The sequence below is a fragment of the Lytechinus pictus genome, chromosome 2, assembly GCF_037042905.1.
Source record: "Lytechinus pictus isolate F3 Inbred chromosome 2, Lp3.0, whole genome shotgun sequence".
In the NCBI taxonomy this organism is placed as follows: domain Eukaryota; kingdom Metazoa; phylum Echinodermata; class Echinoidea; order Temnopleuroida; family Toxopneustidae; genus Lytechinus; species Lytechinus pictus.
In genome coordinates, this window is record NC_087246.1 from 1,889,045 (window position 1) to 1,914,992 (window position 25,948).

Consider the following 25,948-nt stretch of genomic DNA (forward strand, 5'->3'; position numbering starts at 1 on the left):
TGTATGTACGGCCCTACAGAAAGTATTATTGATTATGTCATTTGATTTACTGCAATCAATTTTACTTTTGAGGTGTGTATATTAGTAATATCATTCTTACCTACAGACTCGAACAAATTCTGCTGCGACAATAAATCGGCACAACTTGAACGCACGTTATCAATGGAGGAGACACACGCTGTATGAGTTCCTGTAATGATATCAGTGCAACTGGCTGCAGCCCGGCGGAGCGCCTCTGAGGCTTGCTACAAGGAGAAACCAACGATATGTTTTTGGTCCTCGACACTTTATGTTCCTGGTCGCGAGTCGTCTTCTACATGTTCTATGAGATAATGGACTATCTAAAAAACTCGCGCTTTTGCCTCATACTAAGAGGTTTCAAACGGCTGAAAATACCTACAACCAAAACTGTGATTGACTGACCATTCGATATTCCGCTGTTCCGACACTTCGTCAACGATAGCTCGATGATAAGGTATATATGTTAAGGGGGGGGGGGGAGAAATGCAAATCACAATGCAGTTCAATCAATTGGATGGGGAGTTGTAAATACAAATAATAATGCGGGTTCATCCTTATTATCACATGCACGTGCCCCCTTTCTGTGATCAATCTTTTCACAACTAAAATTTGAAAACAAATGCTTGTTACCAAAATGCAAGAAGGTTTCGCGTGGGATGTGTGTTTAGATTCGGTAGGCAAGGTAACAAATTCATGCTTGACATGCGATTTACGATCAATACAAATACAACTTACATCGAGTCCTTGATTGAGTACGTTTAGACCATCTTCAACCGGTTCAAAGACTTTTTGCACCTGAGCAACAGAACTTTGGATTCGATCTACACTGTCTAGGAGACCCCTGACATAAGCATCTAGGACACGTTGTGCTGCTTCCTGTACTTCACGGGACTGGTTGTAAGCGAGCTGGATTGAGACAGAAAAAAGGGAAAAACAAGGGCGGATGATTAATGCTTTATTTCTTCTGTTTTATAACACCAAAATGTTTTAAAAAAAGGCACTAAACTTCTTCTTTTCTGCCTACTGTTTTGTGGTCTTCTTACAGCGCCTTGCGCATTTTCTAGCATCATTAGTAATTGTATCAAATACCAAATATGACTATTAAAGTGTTTCATTGAGAGATGAGTTGATGGAAGATATATGAAACGAGACTGAACGTTTAAACCATGGAGCTCCATGTTTAAACTAATCATTCATTACTACCCATGAATAATGTCGATACATGGCATCATATGGATGCAGGTGTAGTTTTTTTTGGAAGACATTCATATCTGTAATACACGAGTTCAGATGAAAGATAATCCATAATGGAAACATTGAATCAATCAGCATTGGAAAATAATGGAGATTGTACTAATCAATTTCTGACATTCTGAGATGTTACCAGAAGTAAGTATAACGAGTATATTTTGGTATACCTGTGCACTGCAGCTCATCGAGTCGGAAACTTCGTTGGAGTTCAGATAGATGTTGTGAATAGGTCCACGGAGTAGGAGGGTTACGATAAAGGTCAGGAAGGCAGCCCGCCCTCTTGAGGTACAGATTGTTGGCACCATCAGGGCTGCAACACACCTTGCACGTACTGTAACATAAAATATATATGAATTATCAAAAGGCTTTTATCTACCGATTCAGTGGTGCGTACTGATATAGCAACATTCTCTCCAATTAAGGATCAACACTGCGGGCAAGGACAGGGGCAGGGAGGATAAAAATAATACCACTGGGTACTTTGCACCTGATGAAGGGCAGTTCATAATAATGTTCGCCATCCTCTTCCGTCTACATGGCATATGGCAGTATCTGTCCCAGTTTAGTGCTGTGGAGTATCACATTTGCAATATGAAAGTGAAAGAAATAAGTTTGCTGTCTGAGAACACTTATTTGATATGGTTTGCAGGCCGAAGATTAAAACAAAGTAGTTGATCTCTTACCAGTAAAGGCGAGACATAGTGCCATGAATGCAGTCCCGAGTACGGCGATGATAAGAGCAGGATATATTGGATAGTCGAGGCCGTAGTAGAGTCCTAAGAAAAGGAGACCACCTAGGATGAGTCCAACCAGGAACCCTACAATGGCTTTCAGCTGCAAAACCATGTGGAAAATGTACATAATTGTAATTAATGGACTGGCCTTTAGATTACAAACATAAAGCGATTAGGTTATGCGGTACTAGTAGTCAGTTAACATTAGTAATTGCTTCCATTTGTCTGCCCATCAGACTATCATATGGTTATCATTCCATGACCTTTGCATTTTGAACCGAGTCAAAGTAAATACTTGCAGTATACAAATTATTCCCAATAACTTACATAAAAAATATGTTGCCATAACTCAGTCTGGATGGTATATGATATCAGTAACTGATTTCTGAAGAAAAAATCTTACGTCTTCGAAAAGAAAATAAAAGAAAAAAAATACTTTCGCCAAATACCTTTTTATGTGAGCCTCGATCACTAAGCAGAATGTCGTTGAGGAATTCATTGCTTGCCACAAGACTCTTAGGTACAGAAACCAAGCTACTCAAAGAACTTTTATTTCGTCTTCTTCTAGGATGTTGTCTTGAAGGTGAGCCAGTCGGTGTTGACGGAGGAGAGGGTGTGTTGCCACCATTTGAGAAAGATTTTTTCTAAAGAAAATAAAGAAAGTTGTATATATATATATATATATATAGGAAAATGATAATGATGGCAAAAAAATATAGGCCTACTGAAAAATTTAATTGCATAAGAGATACATTTCACTAGGACTTCAAGTCAGAACATTTGCCACATATCGTTGGACGAGAAGATAAATTTAATTATATTGACGAATTCGTTAAAGTATATCTGGTAGTAACAAATACGAAAATATGTGATACTTTCTCTAACACAGATTTTGATGGATTTGAATTTAAATTGTCTTCAAAGCAACAAAGGAGTTAGTGAGATACTTATGACTAATTTGTAAAGTATTGGTACCTTTTCCGGCAAAGGAGAGAATCGAGGCGCCGTGTCTGGCTCATCGTAACCGGACTTTTGTCGAACCATGTTGACCTTCAAGGAGTTTTCTACCTGTTTCATGCCGTTGATCTTGTCACCATCAATGGTCGTTCCGTCCATCTTAACAGGTAAAGTTGCACTCTTAGGACTACCATCCACCAAAGATCGAAGGAGTTCCTCACGTAATGTTTCTCTTCTCTTTTCACCTGGAACAGAATGAGCTGCGGCGTTGTGAAGGGATGTGTTGGAGTCGATCAGAATACTAGCCACTCGGCCGGCCGGTGCTGATTGCCGATTGCGTCGCTTTCGTTGAATTGCTTTGTTTGAAACCTAGAAAATAAGGAAAAGTTTTTTTTATCATTGAGTTGGAAAACAGTCCATTCACGATGAGCGTTAATATATACGCGTTGGGTTCGACAATCAAGTGTGCCTATAGGATATCCCAGGATATATTTCCAAGGAATAAGAACTAACAATTTAATCTCCGTCAGCTTTGCACGCGCAATAAAACAGACTCTGTATTCTCCAACTTTGAATGCTTTGGTTCTACTTCTTTTCCATTTTGTAGAAGTCCTTACATGGTAGGGCCTACTGTCATGACTAAATAGCCTCGGGAATGAAGTAATTGCTTCATCATTGAACATGTTGAACTTATCATGTATGTAAATACCCCTAGCGATGAGATTTCCTTGGCTGTGAGTACGACTCTAATCCTACGTTAAGCCAATCAAGCTACTCACGGTAGGTATATCCTTGTCTGCTCTTGAGGCTGATCCTGACCTAGGTCGATGTGGCACAGATGGGAGGGGTCGCCGTTTAATGGATTGCATGGATCCTCCACTCATTGAACGGGCTCGACGTGCACCACCTACATGCTTTTGAGCAACATTGACTTCTGCAAACGGAATGGGATAGGGGAATATGGCAAATTGGATTATGTTAACATGGTTAAGGGAAAGGGACGATGTTCACCGAAACCAAAATATATCGAATGATATACATGAACATAAATTATCATGTAAGTTAAATTGATATTTTCTACCCCCCCCCCCAACACAACAAAACCAAATTGGGTAAACATGGCTACTACATCAAGATATGTAAATTTATTCTGCTTTTGGCTGCGACACACGTTCCCTTCAATTAAACCATTTTTAAATTGAATTAAAGGGGATTTTACTTTTTTTTAACCAATATTGTTGATTAAAGACTGATTCAAAGTAATGTTTTGTTTACGAAATAGATATTTGCTAAATGGATATACTGCATGTAGTATTCTCCAATTTTCTAGACTGAAGATACTGGATAGTAGGAACCCAATTAAATAGAACACGAATCAGACCACGAATATATTAATATCATATGGATTTTCGTTTTATTTCATGGGATATTTTCACATAAAGGAATGCATGTGTTTATTAGTTGTTGTTGTTGATAAAATGATGATACTTTATACCTGCATAAATTTCTCTTTAGTTTCGACAACATTGCAAAGGTAATTGACATATCATTACCGTATGTTTATAATTTTAGACACCCTTTTTAATTTAACGAGCTGTTTTTCGCTCTTCAGATTTTCTCCTAGGTTTAAATCAAAATAATATCTGCTGTATATTTCTGATCTTCTTCCCTCTATTTTGCCCTCTTTGAATATTGCAGAAATACGATTCTAAAATAGTGGTCAATTTGGCAGCCATTTTGTTTAAGCTAATTTGATGGTCAAACCATCAGAAATCAGCTTGGGAACAGGTCTCAACAGATTTAACACATTTTAATTGTGTGAAATGAACCTGTTCCCCACTTAAACCCGAAAAAGACTCGAGGATTCACATTTTCCCCGTATATCTCTTGTCTATCTACCTCATCCCCAACTGAATCATCGTCTCTTTCCCTTTTCTCTGTACTCTGGTCATCTTCTCCTAAATCTGTCATGACTAACCAAGATAATGTGTTTGTCGGTATATTTGTAAATGGTACATTTATAATGTTTGATTGCTATATCATTTTATCATTGAATTGTTACATTTTGTAAATCCAATGCAATTCAGCCTACTTGGTTGCGATATGTGGATATTAAAAAAAAAAATGAAAACCATAAACCAAGTCTTACAACGATGGTACTCAAAATATATCATGAAACAAACCTTCATCAGTAACGAAGTCGTAGGGTTCTGGTTTGGCTGCCTGAGTAGTAGGAGGAGGAGGTGCTGCTTTTGTTGGTGTTCTTGGTTTCTTCAATGGAGAGTTCACCGGAGTGGTCTCTGGACTCATTGCCTCAGAGCTTGGTGCTCGATCAAGCTGTTTATTACTCCGCATCTGATTCGCAAGACGCTCGACAGGGGATCTAGGTGTAGGGATGACCATAGTTCAATATATAGATTATTTACTATATAAAAGGAAAAAAGTGTACTAAGATGGATTTGGGATCATAAGCCTGGATACATAATCCACTTATGATACAACTTTACAATGGTCACCTATCTTCCAGTGTGTGAGTTACATTCCGTTATATTCCTCCAACAGGGAATAGAACGCTGTATGTCCAACCAAGAACCTACTCTTGATGGCAGACAAAAAAAATGAAGATTAGGTTCGCGATGTTTTCTCAGTGTTGAGCATTAAGAATACCGTAACAAACTAACACATATTATAAAACTTAGTAACAGAACCAAGCTCGCCCATTAGAAAAATCGAATCACGCGTGAAACATTCAGCTACTAAGGAGACGAGTGATGTATTTAGAGCGGGCTCTATAAACTATGTTAGTTAATACTGAGCATGTAGCCAACCTATCAGTATATCATTTAGTCTCTGGAACGGTGGGCTAGGGATTTGCGTCATTAGCGAGGGCGTGAATTAGAGGAAGATAAATTAAATTATCTTTGAGGAAAATCATACGCTATAAAAAAGATTAAAACATTGGCTCGACATAAAGAGAAGGAGAACACAGTCTGCGTAACTTAGCGACCGCAGTGATATAGCAACGGAACCGCCACCTCCGTTCCATCTATGTTCATTTTTTTTCACTGCCTAATCCATGGTCTATTTAGTTTTACTGTGGGCGACCAACTGCTAAAAGGTTGAACAGCTCATTTCTTTGACATTATCTTACAGAAAAGCCAAAACAATTTCTTATCATGGTGCAAGCTGCGGCTGGCAAATATTTCCTTAAGTCAAGCCGGTAATCGAATTAACTCCGTTCGAAAATACATGACTGAAAAAAAAAAAATATTGGTATGTGTTTTGGAACAAATATTAAAGTAGCTCTCACATTATACAGTTTTGTTTGACATTACTTCAATTTTTACGAATTCCTTTTTTAATTCGTTTTCTGAGTCACAAGCGTGATTTTAAAGGCAAGCCACATTCCAAATCTGAAACACGTCAACAATAACATCAACAACTGCATTCCTTCTTGAAATTATTGTGCAACTCGTTCGTCGTTAATTCATCTTCTTTTATCAGCAAGTAGCGGATTGCTGGATTGTATAACTATAAGTCGTACGTTCATGTCTCAACGAATATTAATACGATTGATTAATATATCAATAATAATATTGATATCAGTGACCGTAGAATTAACGCGTGTGAAGGTAATGTTACTGATAATCGTTTTGGAGACGATCTGGATAAATCTATTTCCCAAAGGAAAGCTGAGCAAAGATGTACATAATTCACATCACCAAGCTCTGGTAAATATCATAACCTGAACTTTTATATGAATAAATGCTTTTAATTCCACGACAGAAACTACTAAACAATATTAATACATCGCCGTACATGCGGGCTAATGGAAACTTATTATTGGAGCATAAGATAATACACAGAAAATACACCTTTTTTATCCAAAATACTGGAGCTGTGCCCTGTGTCACATATTTTGTTATAAAGATCAATCCGAAGACATAGTTGCATCTGATTGATTTAAAAAAAAATGCACGCAGACATGTTACTACTTCCAAACCTAGTAGTAGTAGTAGTCATGGTAGTAGTAGTAGTATTTATTTCCGTATTAAAAGCACAATTATATGCCATAAAATACGGTGGATAGCCCGCTGGTCTTCCGTGGGGATGGGACAATTTGAGAGGATGAATATGTATAAAGAGTACCAACATTTATATCACCTAGGTTTATTGGAAATATGACGTGAGTATTGTATCAAGCCCTCTTAACACCAGATGAAGCTCCGGCTAGTTGTTGAAATTAATAAGAACACCAAGGACGCGACGCCAACTTGTTTAATTTTCTCGAGAAAAATGTGAAATTGTCACGTTCATGCTACACCCTCGTCACGTTTATGTTGTGTGTTCGGTGTTCCCACTGAGTTTATAATTTTGCGCGCAGAAGCGGTCCATGCTGCGTCGTAACGGATCCCGCTACGTCCTCTCTACATCCACCAATGACTTGTCATATCTTCGTCTGTTTGGACGTAGCGCCAACTGAGTTCGCGTGGTTGCCGAGTAGTGGTCAGTGTGGGAGTACAGTAGACATGGACAAAATTGTTGCCACGTTCTTTCAGTATCCGCCACATCGATGGACCTGTCAGTAGGTTCTTATTGCGTCATTACTAGGGAACTTTTTAGACAACGCTCCCGCTACGTGGACTTTGGACATGTTCAAAGTCCATGGAGCGGTATATTTGTCTCTTGAGATCATGCACACTATGCCATGCCAATAATAGTTCTTGCTACGCTCTCCGAGCGCTGTAGCAGTTCCCACTGCGTCATGGCCATTTTTATTTGACGCAACGAGAGCTGCTTGGGCGTAGCGTTGGGGGGGGGGGGGGGGGGGTTAAGGACAAACCACATAATTCTGGTTTACTGACCTGGAATATTGAGGAGGATGCTGTAACGTAGAAGCAGGTGAACTGTTCCCAGAAGCCACACGACCCTGACCATCTCGAAAGCTAAACTTCCGTCTGCTTGGTTGAGGGGTGAAATAACGATGACGACTCCCAATGTACTTCTCCATCTCAGAAGGTGATATCCCTCCCTCAAGGGTCCTATTGCGAGATACTCCTGTGATACAACGATCATATCAATGATAATCTATTTTTATTTTTTTAATTTAAAGATTAGTGGTACTGACCAAATACTAGATACAAGACACAGAAATGTGCTTTCCACTGGCATTAAATAAGACGACTCCAAGAGATTGTTTAAGAAACTAGGTATTATATGTATAGAAATAGATTACTCTATCGTGTCTATAGTCCACATATCTTCATTGGACATTGCAGGTTATTAGTTGATGATACAGATATAACTTCTAAAGAGAGAGAGAGAGAGAGAGAGGGGGGGGGGGGAGTAAGTAATTAAGAAAAAATACATAACTACCCAAGGAATAAGTCCCGATCTATTTGTATTTCATTTTCTTTAATTAAAAGTTAATGATCTACCCTTTATGTATAGCGACTAGCATTTCAAAAAAAATCTCAAGGCAATGATATAATAGGAAATATGCATCTTAAATAAAGATAAATATGAGACGAGGTTATTAAATCATCCAATTATCGATAAAATTCTTATATTATCATACATATGATTTTCTTCCTTCTATATAGATGCACTTCGTCTAGTTTCTACCAATAAACCATGGACACAAATCGCATGGCCCTCATCATTGAGTTGCTTTGCTACAGATGTCGTGCCTTGTTTAATTTTCTTCAACATTTTTAAGACGTCGTTTAACCTAACTCCGTCTGATTTCAATAACGGTAATTACGAACTATATACGATTTGTTAGAAGTGGCTATCGTTTTCACATCTCAGTGATAAAAACAAACATTAATCTCATTAGCTCAGAACTGGCTTCATAAAACCGCATCCATTTTGTAATTGAATGTTAGAGGGAGTGCTCGAGAAGTTTTGTCTATCAACCGATTACAAAAAGTTCATAAGTTCACAAAATTTAAGATGTTTTCTAAGATTAGTTCTTCAACATTAATATCTCACCAGCAATGACGAAATACCCGGATGATAAAATACCCGGATGCAAGCAATAGTCTCCTCTTGATTGATGTAACATTAAAGCAACCTGATTAGAATAATGAATTAGACAAAAATATACATACGCATGCAAAATCATAACATGGTTAATACTTTTACGTCATGATTATAGAGCTCTGAATAGTGTGTTCAGTCCCCTGTCACAATGGAGCAACTGGTATGGAGACAGAGTTTTCTATTATCGTGATAATAGCAGTATTATGAAATGATATCAAACTCAAATTAACAAAAAAAGATTAATATATGAGCTGAGGTACATGGTAGTGGGCTTGTAATGGGAGTGGAATACATGGTCGCATAAATGAATATGATAATGGTCATGCCATGGCAGAGAAAATACTGCTGATCGTTGAGTAACTCACTAGGCTTCGTGTTTTCATCGTCAAAATCGTTGATACTTTCTTTATTGGCAGCGGCTGCTCGTCTGATTCGAGAGTTACATGACGGGTCAGACTTCCGGCGACCAATAGGAGGCCTAGTAGGTGCCTAAGAGACAGGAAGTGATGGTAGAATTATGTTATATAAAATATATATATATTTATTTCGAAGTACTCAAGATTGTCAAGAATTTTACAATAAGGAGACATGGTATGCACATTTCTGATTTATCATATTGTATTGTATTTTGTTTAGTTGGCATTGGTGCTGTTAACTGGCTGCTGTAAAGGTCACACTCAATATGTAGTGATTCAAATTTAACCAGATCATCAGCTAAGGCAAGTGACTCATGTTAGAGACGTAACTGAAAACAAATTCATTCCCGAGGGGAAAAACTGAGGTAGACGTCTTGTTTTCGGGAGAAGTGATGTTGTCTGATGTTAGCGAATATCGCTATACCCACTTTACAATTTACAAAAATGAATTGATTTCACTGACCATTTTCTCACTTCAATCTACAAGTACTGTTTCAATAGAAGGATATACTTTATTGATTTACAAATGTCACCCACAACATCATGACAGTCTCGTAAAAGTCCAATTGGATTTTAGATTATAATTGATTTGTTTTATATTTAGAAATTTGGTTCATATAAGTCCTTCTATCCCTTTAAACAGTGAAGCTGTCATACCTTCCTCTTTGGTTGAATGGGTTCGCCCTCGTCATATTCCGGCGTAATTCGGAGCCCTTCGGGTGTAAACACACTTCCTGCCGTACTGGGTGTGCTTGATGTACTATTAGTCTTGGCGATACTTGCTCTGACCTGGGCGCTTGGTGGTTTTAAGGCTCGCTTTGTCAGTATTCCAGCACTGGCGCTTCCATTACCGCTGTCTAAACTGGTATCCAACGATCCAGTCTGCTCTCCAGAGTCCGGGCTAGGGCTTCCGAAGGTTCCTGTTCGTTTAGGGATGGTAAGGGTGAGCTTCGGTTGTCTGGAGCCATGTTCCTGGACAGGGGGTGTCTGGGGTTTCTGTGAGATTTGTGGCTTGGTAGTGATGTGAGTTTTTACCGATGGGTTAGGCTTCAGGGCCTTCCTCTTAGCAGGTTGAGGAGTGTAGTAGCGGTGACCAGGATGAGGTACTGCTCCGTTCGGTGAAGATTGATTTTGGTAGTCTTCTCCATCGTGGCTTTTGTTATTGCTATCTTCATCTTCGTCCTGTAGTCGAGAAAGGCTACTCGAACGAATAATTCTCCCTGAAAGAATTTCAAGTATGCAATTAATTAATGACAATATACGAATTTCCATCAACTTGTAAAAGAATTTAAAAAAATGACCTACACACCGACAATTTCATTCATTTGTATTTTTCAATTCAGTAACGTACGTTAATTACTGTACAGGTTTTAAGACATCAAAGATAAAATAATTATTATTGTAGATGGGTGGTAAGCAGTAGAACGACCAGAAAAGTTACATATCTCAAAATTATAACCATGATAATAATAGAACAAAGGTATTGACACAGAAAGAAGATTAGGCAAATTTGAAGGTATTCACAACTCCTTGGTTACGGAGAGACATGAAGTGAAGGAAATGAGGTACTTTTTTAACATGCTTATACAGGAGTCTAATACTAAGACAAACTTGGGAGCCATCCAGGGTTGGATGTAAAACTGTTTTTGGTAATCCACAAATCCGGTTGACAAGATTAATTCTATATTTTAATAGTCTGCCACTACACAACAAGTTAATATAATCCATTGGAATTACGAGTTAATACATAAATATGTAAGAGGGGGCTTATTCGATTATTAAAAAACAAAAACAAAAAACTGGACGAACTAAAAAAGAATCCAGGACCAGATGAGAAACTGTCATCCATTCAATTCCAATGTCCAGTGGAAAAAAATCACTTCTAAGCGGTATTGAAATATAAAAGTATCCTATCTATTTTAAGTGCATCATATTTACATGTAAAACAATATAAGACATATTGATACTGTGTGATTTGAATAAATTTTCAAAGGAAATTTAAATTAACACAAATCTCAAACATGAACTTACTACACTTTTCAAAAAACAAATATCTGTCATTTCTAATAATCGTTTACATGATAGACGTGATTTCACGCCTTGATAGTATGACTCTTCATTAGCCAAAAAAGTTCTAAAAACCTCAAGTCACGATCATGTTACAAGGCAAAGTTTATTTAAAGCACCATTTGTTGACACCCTGGGAATACGAATTCTTTTTCACTACACAACTTCACAACCCCATTGGGAAAGATATATCAGATTGAAAAATCTACTAATCATGTAAATGAATCACCGAAATTAGACATTTAGCAATAGAGACTTGAATATACCGACTTAAATGTAATTTTGTCAGTAATATGATGAATGGAATAGGGTTGAAGTGTGTCAAATTCTTCAAAATGTTCTTACAAAAAATACAACAACTTCTTTCAATGTGCCATCTTTCCTGGATCCATGCATGTGAATGACACAGGTATACAATGAAGTCACTCTTTAGTTTGGTCGCTGACCCCCCCCCCCCCAACCCAACGGGAAGGTTAGAGATAGCAATAACAGGAAATCAGGAAACGCGCCTAAAAGATTTACTGGGCGGACTAAAAACTGCAGGATTTTCACTTGGTTGGTAAGTCACCTAGTGTAAGTCTATTTAGACCTTTCTTGTAGAAACTCGACTGAATCAACGAAATGCTACCTTTAAGGAATCTAATAAAATGATGATAATAGGTACAAAATCTATACTGGTCAACTAAACAGGGGATCTGAAGAAGACAAACAAATAAGACGATAAACTTATATCAAGGCGGGACCCATGCATGGGAGGAGGGAACATGAATATGATTTTTCATGAATAACATTTGGGGTAAAAGTTTTTACCCGATTTTCTACACCCCTGGATATTACAAAACCAAACATAAATATTACCCCGCTATGTCTCTACACCAACCTCGCAAACATGCTACAATGCAATAAATTGGCCTAGACGTTAATTGAGTATAGGTGAACAAGTTAATGATAATAATAATAATAACGGCATGTTTACCCAGGGTAGCCACTTCAGTTCCGAAAACTGTTCTCCCAGCATGCCCTGTTATTATTATTACCCCGGTTTAAGCACGGATAACTTGATAGGGCGCTCGAGCATTCGAGGAATTTCTTCCTACCGGGTACCCATTCACCTCACCTGGGTCGAGTGCAGCACAATGTGGATAAATTTCTTGCCGAAGGAAAATACGCCACAAGCTCGTTGTTTTATGCACATGTATTTATTTATTTAGTTTTACTTTTTAGGGGGGGGGGATAGGATGGCAGTTTGGCACGAAAAACAAACGATTATTTTGAGAGCAAGAAAGTCTGTTTTGTGAAATAAATGCACGAGAACTTCGATTTGTCTAGACCCCATAATCCAGTAATAAATTGAAATGAAATGTTTGCTCTCAAATATCAATTAGCTTATATCATTCATCGGCTTATGAAAGATGGTTCTAAATTTGATATCACGCATCGCCTTTCACTCTGCATGACTTTGTAAAGTGCAAGTTTTGCAAAAAACAAACAAACAGGAATACAGATTGTCAAGATTTGAGCTCAAATCATCTTCCTCGGCAATTAACAGTGCATGAAGAATGCTTACAAAATAATTGCATTTGGACTGTTAACGAAAAAAAAAGTGTTTTAAAGTCATGCGAAATCTTATGAATTCATCCAACTTAATGTATGACAGGCGATTTTGCTTATGTATAACCTAAAATACATATTTTGTTAATTGTTTGAAAGCAACATTTCTATGTAGTGGCGTATTTAGGACAAACGGCACCCGAGGCAAGTGCTAAAATTGCGCCTCTTTATATATATATATATATATATATATATATATATATATATATGCGAGTGCGATGATATTTTTCAACAGACGTTAAGACGGAACACTCGATTTTTATTTTTTTTGTAAAGATAAACATGATGCTTAGCTACCTAAACAATGAATGTGAGCGGGAAGGGTGAGCTGAAAATTATTGATGTTCAGACCTGAAAAGGAGCATTTAAAAAGTCCCTTTTTTAGGAATTCATAGAGATGACATGTATCTCGTTAAATAAATCGACCGAATACGAGGGCGAAGCGCGATCCTAATTTATTTTAGATCATAAGACTAAATATTCTAAGCACTTTTTGTAATCATTAACATGATGTATATAAATTTATAAAAAATTAATGCGAGCGCGAAGTGCGGGCTGAAAATTATTGATATTTAAACATGAGATCGGGACATTTTAGGAACAAGTAATCCCAATATGCGTATGTAACTAAGCAATAAACGCAAGCCGAAGGGTGAGCTGAAATTTTTGATAAACTCACCAAGGGGAAAATTTTAAGGACTATTTTTTTTGGAATTAATGAAAAGGATATACACTCTTAAAAATGTTGGGCAACATTCTGTCCACACAACAAATGTTTAAAACTTTATGCAATTCTGGGTAGTTTTAAACCAATAATGTGTGCGCTTTGGGTAAAAACTACACAGTATTCGTATTGGTTGAAAACTACCCAGAGTTGGATACATTTTTAACCAATTGTTGTGTGAAAATTATGTTTCCCAAAATTGTAAGAGTGTACCTATCTCATTGGTGTAATACGAGTTTTTATCAATATATCCTAACCATGCAATAAAAGGATTGCTTGTAAAAAAGAGGATTTGTTTATTCCTTCTCAAATCAGCGCGTTATAAAAAGCTTTGAAAATTAAGCCAGAAAAATTTGTATTTCAGAATTGTTTGTAAGAATTAAGATTAACGTATCAAAGTAATGAATATTAGCTTTTCAAATGCAAACCCGCAGCTAGAGATGAAAAGTTATGATATTTGCGTTTGAAATTGAAATATTTCATAGACTGTTTGTTGGAATTCTTGAAGAGAAATAAGTATGTCACTAATCAAAAGTTGGCATAAATATTCATCACTTGGTAAAGGCATGCAAGATTTGAAAGTGGCACCCGGGGCACGTGCCCCCTTACCCCCCGTAGAAACGCCACTGTTTATATGTAATGCCAGCATATATTAGACCAACACAATCATACTTTGAATAAAAAATATACCCCAAAAGCATTTCGCGATGACCCTACATACAGTAATGGTCAATGTAAAAATGCACCGATATGAAGTTTACCTGAATGTACAATATACACAATGAATTAATTTGTACTTTTGCTTCATTCCCATGTTGAACCTTAGAAGAGTTCACTAAAACATACATTTACAGGGTTGGTGCTTAGAATCTGGGGACTGGGACCCGTTTCATAAAAACTTACAAACATTGCCATAATTGTAACTACCACGGAAACAGTGAATGTGATTGATTATTTATTTATAATATATACCATGGTAGTTGCCCTTGATGGAAAGTTAGCATAGTTGGAAGTCTTTATGAAACGGGACCCGGTCTGGATCTTCGTAATAGGAAACCGGGTTTAACCTTTAATTCCGTTTGTTTTCTAGCAGTGGCTTCCTATATTACATGTTTGGAACCCGATATGACGAACTAATGACTTGACAGTTTAAAAACTAAGATACTAATTCTTGACGAGAATATGCAGCAGATTTAGTTTCCAATGTTAGACTGATCATGCCTTAAACTGCATAAGCTGAGCGTCTTGATCATCGAATTGAGATGGAAAGTGCGTTATAAAACTTTAATATATATTATTAGGATTGCATATATGGGCCGGCGATCGGGGGGGGGGGGGGCAGATGCCTTCCTTAAATATCGATTTCAGGGCGACTCCATACGTGTCGTACGGGACATTTCGACAATATCTAGTCTTTTAGCTGAATGCTTGAGCAATGACATTTCTTTTTTTGTTAAATATACAGTTAGAGTGGGCAGTCATGTGAAAAAGTGATAACCAACAAAAACTGTTTGATTGTAGGTGAATTAAAGGTGAAAATGTTGTGTGTCGGACGGGACTCAGAAGTGTCCCATAACATTTTCACCTCTAATTCCCCCATGAACGACATATTAATGATGGATGTCATTTTTTTTACATGACTACTCAGTAGTACTTTATTATCACCACAAATCAAATGGAAGTTCCTCTTTTTTTTTGGACAACAGGTTGAAAAAAGTCGTGAAAATTGCTGATTTTTCTAGCATGGAATCGCCCTTTATCAGCATCCAGTGGGAGAAGGTATATCTCGTGCCACAAGAGATGCTAGGGGACCAAAAACCTTACTAGAGAAGTCAACACTTTCAAATTTGTCAGATATATCGCTGTCTATTATTCTCAGCATTTTGTAAACCTTGTTTTTTATAGCATAAAGGAAATAGAAGTCTCTAAGAATAGTAGAATATGTTATAACAGTGCTGCACAATACTAGTATAAATGCTCTTTTATTACCTTTATCGTCACTACAGTAATGGAGTGTAATTACCCTGGCTTCAGCAGAGCAACTGTTACACGCGCTGCGTTTCAAGGAATAGATTCACACCTGGTACCTATCCACCTCACCTGGGTTGAGCATAAGATAAATAAATTTATTGCTGAAGGAAAACACGTCATGGCTTGGAATCGAACCCACATCCCTCAGATTGAAAGACGAGGGTCAACCACTAGACCACGATGCCCCATGAATGGCTCAGTTAAAGACAAGCAAATGTTTTCCCTCACAACCCCCAAACATTGACATGACATTTCTTTACTGATTCGTGGAAACAAACACACATAAAAAAATAGTTAATTCTTCCACCGGAAACATCTCATCATGACAAAGCAAACCATCAATTTAAAATCCTATTTCGCTCGAGCGTTAGCTGAATTACGCTTTGTTTATTTTCGTCGGATGCTTAGAAATAATGTTGTTCTGTAATTATCAATCCAAAACAAAAGTATCCTTCATCGGTGTGCCTATTGTGTCATTAAATCATTTGGGAACAACAATAAACGAAGTCATGCCGATTTATCAATGCTTGTAATAATACAGACTCCATTCATGATGACATCTATATACATAAAAGACTAGTAGATCTGCAGCCTTAGATAGCCATTAAAACCCGTATACATTGTTAGTTTATGTATTTTCAACAGTCTCATAAACAAATTGCAAGTTAAATGTTTGCCAACATAGACTAAAAATCTTTAGAGCGGAGTAATCGTCGCAGGAGCAAATGTCATGGAAACTAATTTTGAGCACATATTAACATATTATAATTATGCACCTTATTATCCACAGGGATTTGCCATGAATGAAGGCATTGAATTTACTGAACCTACTCGATATTTTCGATTGTTTTTTTACGTTGGCCAATCTTTTGCAAACATTTACCTTGCATTATCATACCCTTGAAAATGTTTCCATGACATCTGCACCAGCGACAAATGCTCCGCTCTAAATTCCACTCACTAATCGAATGATCAACTTCTACCCTTTGTTTAACCATGGACCTATGGTTAACCCTATACCCTACCACTTTATCTTCGAATCTAAAAATATGAAATATTTCACATTTCAAAATGTTTCGTATTATACAAAAAAAGATAATACTCAGATAATGGGAGTCGGATTTACCTTATCCAAGAACATTCCCTCATCATGGACCTATTTCTCTGACAGAGAAGTACGTCCATACCCTCATATAAAAAGCTGTGGAGTAATGACGCAAGACAGACTCTTGTGTATGTTAAACATTGTTTCTATGGATATGGAAGTTATTTTTAAAAGACATAAATTCTTTACTATCCCTATAAATAAAAGTATCAATCATCAAGTCCATGGTAATATAGTTACTCACAATGTTTAAGTTCGAAAATATGATCATGAATAAAGGGCATGTGGTTTGGAGGGAAGTGAATCACTTTAAATTAAAGGTCCTGTCAGTTAAATCGGCTAAAGAGGTACCTAGCATTATAAATAAAGACGAAATAGACGTGCAACGTCATGAGTAAAGTCATTAAAATAATTTCTGATACTTTTATTTTCTTTGATATCCATCATTCATCATTGTGTTACTTTTACAAACATATCTAGAGACTTTTAAGCGATGTCGACTTTTGATCGAAAGTTCTCCAATGTTTGAAATGACAGGTGGAAACATAATGTTTCACAAGTCATCACAATATACAGCACAAGGCACAAGGCAAAACAAATCGAAAAATAGGCCAAATGTGTTTGAACAATATAACTTGTTCTTCTTGCATAATTCTATATGACATGTAAGGACAATTCTTTATAAAAATTATTTCGTACATGAATGCAGTTTGAAAAGGTTATCAATATTTGATGTGACAGTGAACTTCCATTTTGAGTAGGTTGATTGAGGCCCATGAAACAAAACTATGCAAAAAGGGGATCAAGGAGATCAGAAACTTCTTTGTAAACGTTGCCAGTAAATGGTTTTCATGGTGATTCATTTAATATCAAATTCATATCGATGCGTTACTAAATCACATAAAAATAAAAACTGATTAAATTTTGAATATTTTTATTATTATCATTGTTTGTTTATCATTTATTTTGATGACCCGTTGTAGGGTTTTAATGAAGTCCTGAGAAGGAATGCACTCTCGGATCGCCATGGTTTACAAAACAAATGCGAGTGATCAGAAATGACAGAGGAAATGCATGTTAAAGCAGTAATAAAAAACATAAGCTTACATAAACATGTATACCATCCTGCGTATTTTCTAAAGTTTATATAAATGCTGAATAACCCAAATAATGAAATCAATAATGTTTATCAAATAAATGTCCTAATTAAGCTTAATTTCTTTATGTTATTCTGGCGCTGCACAATGGCCGCCGGGCCCACGATCGATTGGGCAAATTTTTTTTTTTCGGAGTATTTCTATTTCAGATTTCACGGATATACCTTCAATAAAAGAAGTACTAAAGAATGGTATGCTGACATGTATAGTGTTTTTAAATCGTATTTCAATGCACCATTGTATATAACTTTTAGTTACACGGTAACTTTATGTTAACTTTGGCTGTTTTGTCAAACAAAAATTACGATGGTATTTTCAACGTGATAAAAATTAAGTTTTAGTCATCAGAGACCCATTAAAACTAACTCTATTCTATAATTATGGAATTTTTAAGGACAGTTAAATAGACTTCATAGAAAAATTGATAACCTACCATTGTTTGCTGAATCCATGACGTCATAAAAATTCTAAGTTAAAAGGTAATATATATTTATTCCATCGTTGCCCCCATAAACAATACTTGATTATAATCACAATGGTTTGATCCACTCCGAATAAATATAGTTAGTAAAAACACAATCCGTAGAAACTTTCTCCGTCGACAGTTTCAAGATTCAAGCCAAATTGTCTACCCACACGAGGCACACGAAAGGTATATCCATGGATCTTTTAAGTATGAACACTTGTTTGTTCAGCACAAATGAAAGTTTTTCACTGAAAATAAAGTTCGCGAAGAAGACCACGATATAAATTGATAGTTATCAATGATTGTTTGGTATGAGAATCAAAGTGTACCAAGGTATACATGCTATATATACCTTGATCGCGTATATGATATCCTGACAATGCGACTTTTGATACAAAGCTTATTAAAGTGTTTTTTAATCGGTCATGAGCTGGTTAAAGTGAGTTTTTTTTAATACTTCCGTCGAACTTTTCGATATGAGTAAGATAGAATCAAGCGATCAGAGCGATATCGAATAGAAAGGAAGGACATGAATAAGAGGATACCATTTCCAAATTAGGGGTGTAAAGTTACGTCACAGTAATTGAAGCCAATATAGTTTATTTTGGTGGTCTTATGGCTCAATCCCTTGTACGTAATGCCTAGAATTGATTCAGGAAATTAAAAAAAGATAGATTAGTGAAAAGGTTAAATATTACGAGCCCTTAGTTCAACTAAAGTCTTGAGAATTTGAGGGAACATTATTGCTGCTTCGGAAAACTAATCAAAACATGATGTATGCAGTATGCAATTGATCAGTGTACACCAATATAACAAAGCGTACAGACTATGATTCTTATTTGCTAGTGAGGACTGTTTTGATTTAAAGTTACGCATGACTTATCGACGACTGGGATATGTCCTTATGCTAAATGGAATTAAAATGAATGACTGAATTCCCTATAACCTGCACTCTAAAAACGAAGAGCTAATTTAGCTCTTAAAGAGCGTGTATAATGACTGCACTTCGGAGTGCTGATTTGTCTAGCTCAAATTTGAACGAGAAAAAATCAGCACTCAGAAGTGCAGTCACTATACACGCTCTTTAAGAGCCAAATCAGTTCTTCGCAGCTCTTCGTTTTTTTAGAATGTAATTCATTTTTATTTACAAAATTTACTATAACCTTCGTATCGAACTGCTTCTTAACAATGATGATATCTACTAAAGTTTAGACATCGAAACTTTAACTGCTGATATTCTACATGACTGAGAATACAATTTATAAAAATAAAATCTAATATTGGCGTAGTCTTTCGTAAATCAAGTTCGTGAAGGGTAGCTTGTAACGATCAGCTTTATAAATAGCGACTTTGCAATTGCTTGTAAATATACTCTACAATTTGGGGTATGAAACTGAAATGGCCTTGCACAGATATTCCACGTTTCCCTCTCTGAATGTGTGTTTAACCATTTAGGTGAAATGGACAGGAAGATGTTAAGGTCAGTCGAACTGTCAAACAATCGAGTAGGATGTCACCTGTAATATATTTTTATATGATAACTATTCTAAATTGACATAAGTGAACACAATGAAGGCCTATGACTAGTTTTACAGACACACCAACGAACCGACTCCAAACCGACCGATGTCATGACATACGTAAAACGATTTGGGCGGTCTGGAGTCGATGTTGAAGATATGACTGTGACACAAACATGTAAAAGACTATTATCGCGTAAATACAAAAGCAAAACAACAAACCCAAACAAAACAAAAATGACAAGGCACACAACTTATTATCATAATCGAAATGCACAATCAGTGGCGTAACTACGGGGGGGGGGGGGCATGGAGGCACGTGCCCCCCCCAATCGGCTGACCAAAAAAAAAAAACGGGGAAAAGGAGAACAAGAGGGAGAAAGGAAAAGAAACGTAGTGGGAAAGAAGACATTATTGTTCATTATAATGTTATATTACATCATAATTATGTTATGTTATATTACATAAGAAACATTTTTTTTCATAACTTTATGAAACATAATTTGCTCAGGGCCTATGTCTTCATTGTTCCTGGTGCTCGCATTGTCTGTTTACCGAGATATATAATCCTGTTATACTAAAACCTCCCGTTTTCAAGTCAATATACACCAAACTGCCAAATATATTTCCTCGCACTTCGAGTTATTGTTTTATGTACAATAGTATGCTTCTTTTTCATGACTACTGAAAGTGATTGCCCCATTTTAAGGTCTTGATATAAAACATTTCCTGTCCGTGCTTACGTTCGCAGTAGTGGATTGGTGAAATATGTCTGCTCTCCATGAATTCCTAGAATCAGTCCTTAAATATCCGTCTTTCTAGTCTGAATATCAAAAATTTTCAGCTCGCGCTTCGCGCTCGCATCATTTGGTTAGTGAACTACGTATGGTCTTCGCGAATTTTTTACAAACAAGCCTTAAAATGCCCCTCTTCAGATCTGAATTTCCTAAATTTTCAGCTCGCGCTTCGCGCTCGCAAGATTTGATTAGTGAGATGGGTATGTTAATCATGATTACAAGTGCTTTATGTGCATGTTTAGATGTAATTCTAACAAAATCAGCAAGCACTTATTGGCACTCGCATTAGATGACTATGGTGAGATGTGTATACTCTTAATGGATTCCTAAAATATAGTCCTTAAAATCTTCCTGTTTGGGGGGTCAATATTTACAAAAATTTCAGCTCGCGCTTTGCGCTCGCATTATTTAGCGAGACAGGTACATATCATGATTATAAAAGATTTATTATAATGTCCCTTTTTAGGTCTAAATATCAAAAATTTTAAGCTCGCGCTTCGCGCTCGCATTATTTGACCAGTGAGAGACATATCCGTTTAATGGCACTGTCCTTAAAATGTCTCTATTAGGTATATCTGGCAACTGGGCGCGCTTCGTCACTTAGTGACTCAAAATTTTTGCTGGTGCCCCCCAATGCCGTGACCCACGGTACGCCACTGTGCACAATGTATATCATGTATACAGTTGTTCGATTGAACGATGACTAAAATCAGTTTTGAGTTTAAACCGGGCCAAAGTCGATATCGAGATAAAATAACGTTGGCATTAATGATATTTTATTTACAGTAAGAAATTGATGAAAGTTGTAATAACTATTCTACCAGATGGTCCTAATACGTCATTTTTACTCTTTATTTCCTTTTACAATCTGATAATGTTGATTTGCCAATCAGGAAAGCAGAATAAACCAATTTCAAAATGTCTTTGGTATGATTCGGTAGAGGATGAAACCCCACAACCTAGCAGTCTGCTGCCGAGCCATCATTACAGGTTGAACTGTTAAACTATGTGTTTTTATTTTACCGTCAAGACTTTATCTGTTCTCATACATCTTCAGTAATTGTAGTTTTAGTTCATCTTTGAAATAACGATATTTAGACGACTGACATCGTAAACGTCACGAAGAAAGGATCAAGGGCGGGCCGGAACACGCGACTCCTGGATCCGCCTCTGGATTTCCAAAATATGTCCTTATGCGCTTATATTGTTTCCCTTTTTAAAGAGATATAATTATGACAAACTGATTTTTTTGTTCCAATTAGCATATCTATTAATGAAATCTTATCACACGGGTCGTTTTAAATGAAAATATTTTACTTTTTGGTAAGTATAATTGATTTTCAATGGCCGGAAGTTATTTTTTGGTGAGTTGCTACGACCACTTCCGGGTTACGATCCTATTGTGATGTGCTGTACAGCCTGACTTATTTCCATATTGGATACTACCAAAACTACCTTTTTGTCATAGGGTTATCTTACCATCTTCATGTTATCAAAGGAATAATTATCAATTTTTTATTTCGAATATCTATGGCTGTTTCAAAGATAAACAAACTGGTTACAAAAACAAACACACACACACCCACACACACACACCCTCGCGTACACCCACGCAACCTCACCCTCACACACATATACATAGACATATATATTTCTATTTGACTGTAAACTATGTAAGAATTAATGAGTTAGGAAGGTAAGATAATAAATTTCTTGATGATATAGTATATAATTAAATTTGAAGTAACTTTCCCGCTCAATCACAAAATCAAGTTATAATTTGAACATGTTGAAAGCTGAAATGGTGTAGCAATAAAAGGAATTCATCACTGGAGGATTTAGAACTGTTTTTGCTTGTCTATTTTATTAATCTAGAATAGTCTCACCTTCTCCTGGAAAATGATTGATCCGCCCCTTGGCATCACTGATCACAAATACAATTAAGTTAGTAAGTAGTTGTTAAATTTCTAAATAACAGAGTGTAGAATCATCTTGTTATAATATATTTTCGATATTCCAGGAATTTTCAGCTTTCACCTCCCCACAAATATTGTTTTGAAAATTAAAGGAAAACTAAAAGTCAACTTTGAAGCCTAGTTTGAAGTATTTTTTTATGAAAACAGCCCAACGTTCAGAATTGTGATTTGACATGTACTATGTCATAAAAGAAAAAAAAACAAATATGCATTTTTTTTCACCATGCAAAGACGTATAAGGAAATAAAAAGGGACTTGATACAAGTGAAGAAGGATCACTAAAAAAAATAAGGGAAAGGTAGGTTTGTCCTACCAGACAGGGGATATTTAGTTTGGATAATAGCCAGATAGGAAGCAGATATTATTCTTCCGTGTACTGTTGACATGGAACGTCACAAAATATGTAAATTTTATACCCACCTAGATTTCAAGGATATGTAGCAGGATTTTTTTTCATTTAATTTCTGACACAACCCACTCAGGTGTTACCGAAAACATTACTGTAGGTTCACAATATGACGGTCTTAGAGATAAATTGAAATAATGATAAATGTAGAGTGATAATACCATATAAAACACACACACACACATGCACCCCCACACACAGAGACATATCGACAAAGAGACATGAATTTTTGAAGAAACATTTAAAGTTCAGGTTATAAGTGAAGATCTGGAACTGGAATGAGAAGAACCGAAGAATAAAATATTGAAGAGACACAGAGTCTCATTACGATCCTAAAAAAATGTTTACTGGAATCCGATTCAGGAAACTAGTTCGAAAGATCGCTTTGCTTGCGTTCCCATGTAATCACCTAAAAGCGTGGCCGCGTACGCATATTTTTTTTACTGGGTGGAGGGCAACAGGCGTAAATTTTTCTATAAAAACACGAAAGCGAGAAAGCTTAGCGACCGAGCTTGTCATAGGGGCGTTTTTGCATTTTGTCAAGTGAAATCTACGGATTTCGTGCATACTTTTGGTGAATTTTGTCAAAATTTCCAGTAAAAAATGTAAGTTTCCAAAAGTTCGGGCCATGCCTGAAAGTGGTTTTGCACAACCATTTACGAAATTTGCTTGGCTAGAAAGCACTGGTATCTGACTGTAACTATGGTTACTGTCGGATAAACAATGTTTCTCATAAATTCGATATGCCGTTTCATGACAGGCTCCATCGGTTAGGATGGGTGTGATCTGTCTAACGCCCTTCAGCCAAACTCTTGTTTCTCTCTATAGGAAGGCAATGAAGGAAAGTAAACAACCTACCCATTGGGTGTGGATGATCCAGCTCATATAGACTTGAAAATATCGACAAGTAATGTGGTATAATGAGAAAATCTAAGATCCATATAATGGTATAAGTCGATGTTGTCACTTTTCATTCGTAGTTGTAATCATGATCATTCCCAAAACCAGAATTGGAATCCTATTGAGCGGAGTTTCGAGTACATTTTTATTAACAATTGTTACCCATTTGGCCCCCATAAAACTCAACAAAACTAACGAGCCTAAACTCACTTTAACAATAACACTCTTTCCCTGTGTATTTCAAGTAGAAATTTAATTTATGATAAAACACCCTTTTCGAATATAAAGTACAAGTTCATGGAAACATTCTTTAAAGAAATTGCATTTTAGTAAAAATCATATCGATATCCTTGAAACGCAATTTTACACAAATCGAAGAACTACAAGGGTTGCATTAAAATCCATTGCAAAAACATTTTTTTATAATTAATTTTAGACTAGTTTAATGAATCTTAGTCATCTTAGTCAATTTTGACAGCAATTTATGATAAGTAATCTAGATTAGATGTGATATGCGTTTTATTACATATCGTCACTACATTTGCACAAGTAAAAAAATAGACAATTGGAAAAAGGCGTACATGAATTTGGAGGGTGGGTGGCTTAGCAGAAAAGGGTGGTCGGGCACTCGCTTAGGGCTGAGGATGGGGTTGAAATCCATACATAATGTGGTTTGTCGTCAAACAATTTACCTCTTTTAGGAAATTTTCGATCGAAATTTTGATCATTACTTATGATATTTTTTTTTATATAATTATATTTATTCTTGACCATAACCCTGACACACTGAGAGAGACGATATCATATCGACAGAAACCAGTCAGAAAGGTTGACCTATGAGCCACCACTTTCATCTCATTGTAGTGACAGGGGTATAACACGGTGGGTCATCTTCCTCTTCATAGTGGGGCGGAACCTTTCAAATTTCCTTGTTCCCCATAGGTTGAATCAACCAATTACCCAGTCCCAGACAGACTACCTTTGACATTTACTCAGGAATTTTTTTAAATAGATGAACAGTAGGCTACTACTAGTAAAACCTACTGACCTTACAGTAGCATATCGCTTTTGAGATGTTTTGAGATGATTTCAATTTTGATGACTAGTAGTAGTAGTAGTAGTAATAGTAGTAGTAGAAGTGATAGTAGCTGTAGTAGTAGTAATAGTAGTAGTAGTAGTTGAAGTAGTAGTAGTGATAGTGGTAGAAGTAGTAGTAGTAGTAGTAGTAGCAGCAGTAGTAGTAGTAGTAGTAGTAGTAGTAGTAGTAGTAGTAGTAGTAATAGTAGTAGTAATACTATTCTTTGATCAAAGTGGGACAAGTAGAAAGTTGATCTTATTCTATGCCGTGATCGGCTAATAATAATTATTTCAAGATCAGATAAAGATCCTTTTCCCTTAGAATTACCACTTCGTTTATTGTTTATAATTCTTGTCGAAGTAGCCGTCCTGTAATGTGCCTTCTGGATTGTATCTATCTAATGCACACGTAATCGTTTTGATCCTCAAAACGGAAACATGAATGACCTACTCGATGCGTCATCTCTTTCCAAATCAACAGCGGAGAGTGTCAATATTTTCGGGGGGGGGGGGAGTCCAATGCCTTTCGATTTTGGGAGAGCTATCATATTATTTGATGGTATGTGGTTTAGGAAGGAATGGTTATCACTATTGTCTTTGAAAAAAAAATTAAGACTTGTTACAAAGGATAGGTTTAAAACAACACTAACTCTTGTTAGTCATGTTTTTTTGTACGATGAAATTCAA

General features: G+C 36.4%; 1 protein-coding gene across 2 annotated transcripts in view; it reads right to left on the minus strand.

Annotated features, from left to right (window-relative positions):
- Positions 1 to 19,067, minus strand: part of LOC129255021 (uncharacterized) — a 30,285-nt gene extending 11,218 nt beyond the window's left edge. The window contains exons 1-12 of one of the 2 annotated variants that reach the window (XM_054893569.2): positions 18,553 to 19,067; positions 10,082 to 10,644; positions 9,374 to 9,497; positions 7,829 to 8,021; positions 5,147 to 5,346; positions 3,743 to 3,897; positions 2,982 to 3,332; positions 2,456 to 2,650; positions 1,956 to 2,106; positions 1,440 to 1,603; positions 757 to 927; positions 101 to 245 (exon numbers count right to left, since the gene is read on the minus strand). In XM_054893569.2, coding sequence (XP_054749544.1) covers positions 101 to 245; positions 757 to 927; positions 1,440 to 1,603; positions 1,956 to 2,106; positions 2,456 to 2,650; positions 2,982 to 3,332; positions 3,743 to 3,897; positions 5,147 to 5,346; positions 7,829 to 8,021; positions 9,374 to 9,497; positions 10,082 to 10,644; positions 18,553 to 18,571 — 2,431 coding nt within the window. In that variant the 5' untranslated portion in view covers positions 18,572 to 19,067. The remainder of the gene's footprint in view (positions 1 to 100; positions 246 to 756; positions 928 to 1,439; positions 1,604 to 1,955; positions 2,107 to 2,455; positions 2,651 to 2,981; positions 3,333 to 3,742; positions 3,898 to 5,146; positions 5,347 to 7,828; positions 8,022 to 9,373; positions 9,498 to 10,081; positions 10,645 to 18,552) is intronic. The other variant, XM_064107104.1, reaches the window with a different exon arrangement.
- Between the last annotated feature and the right edge of the window lie 6,881 nt (positions 19,068 to 25,948).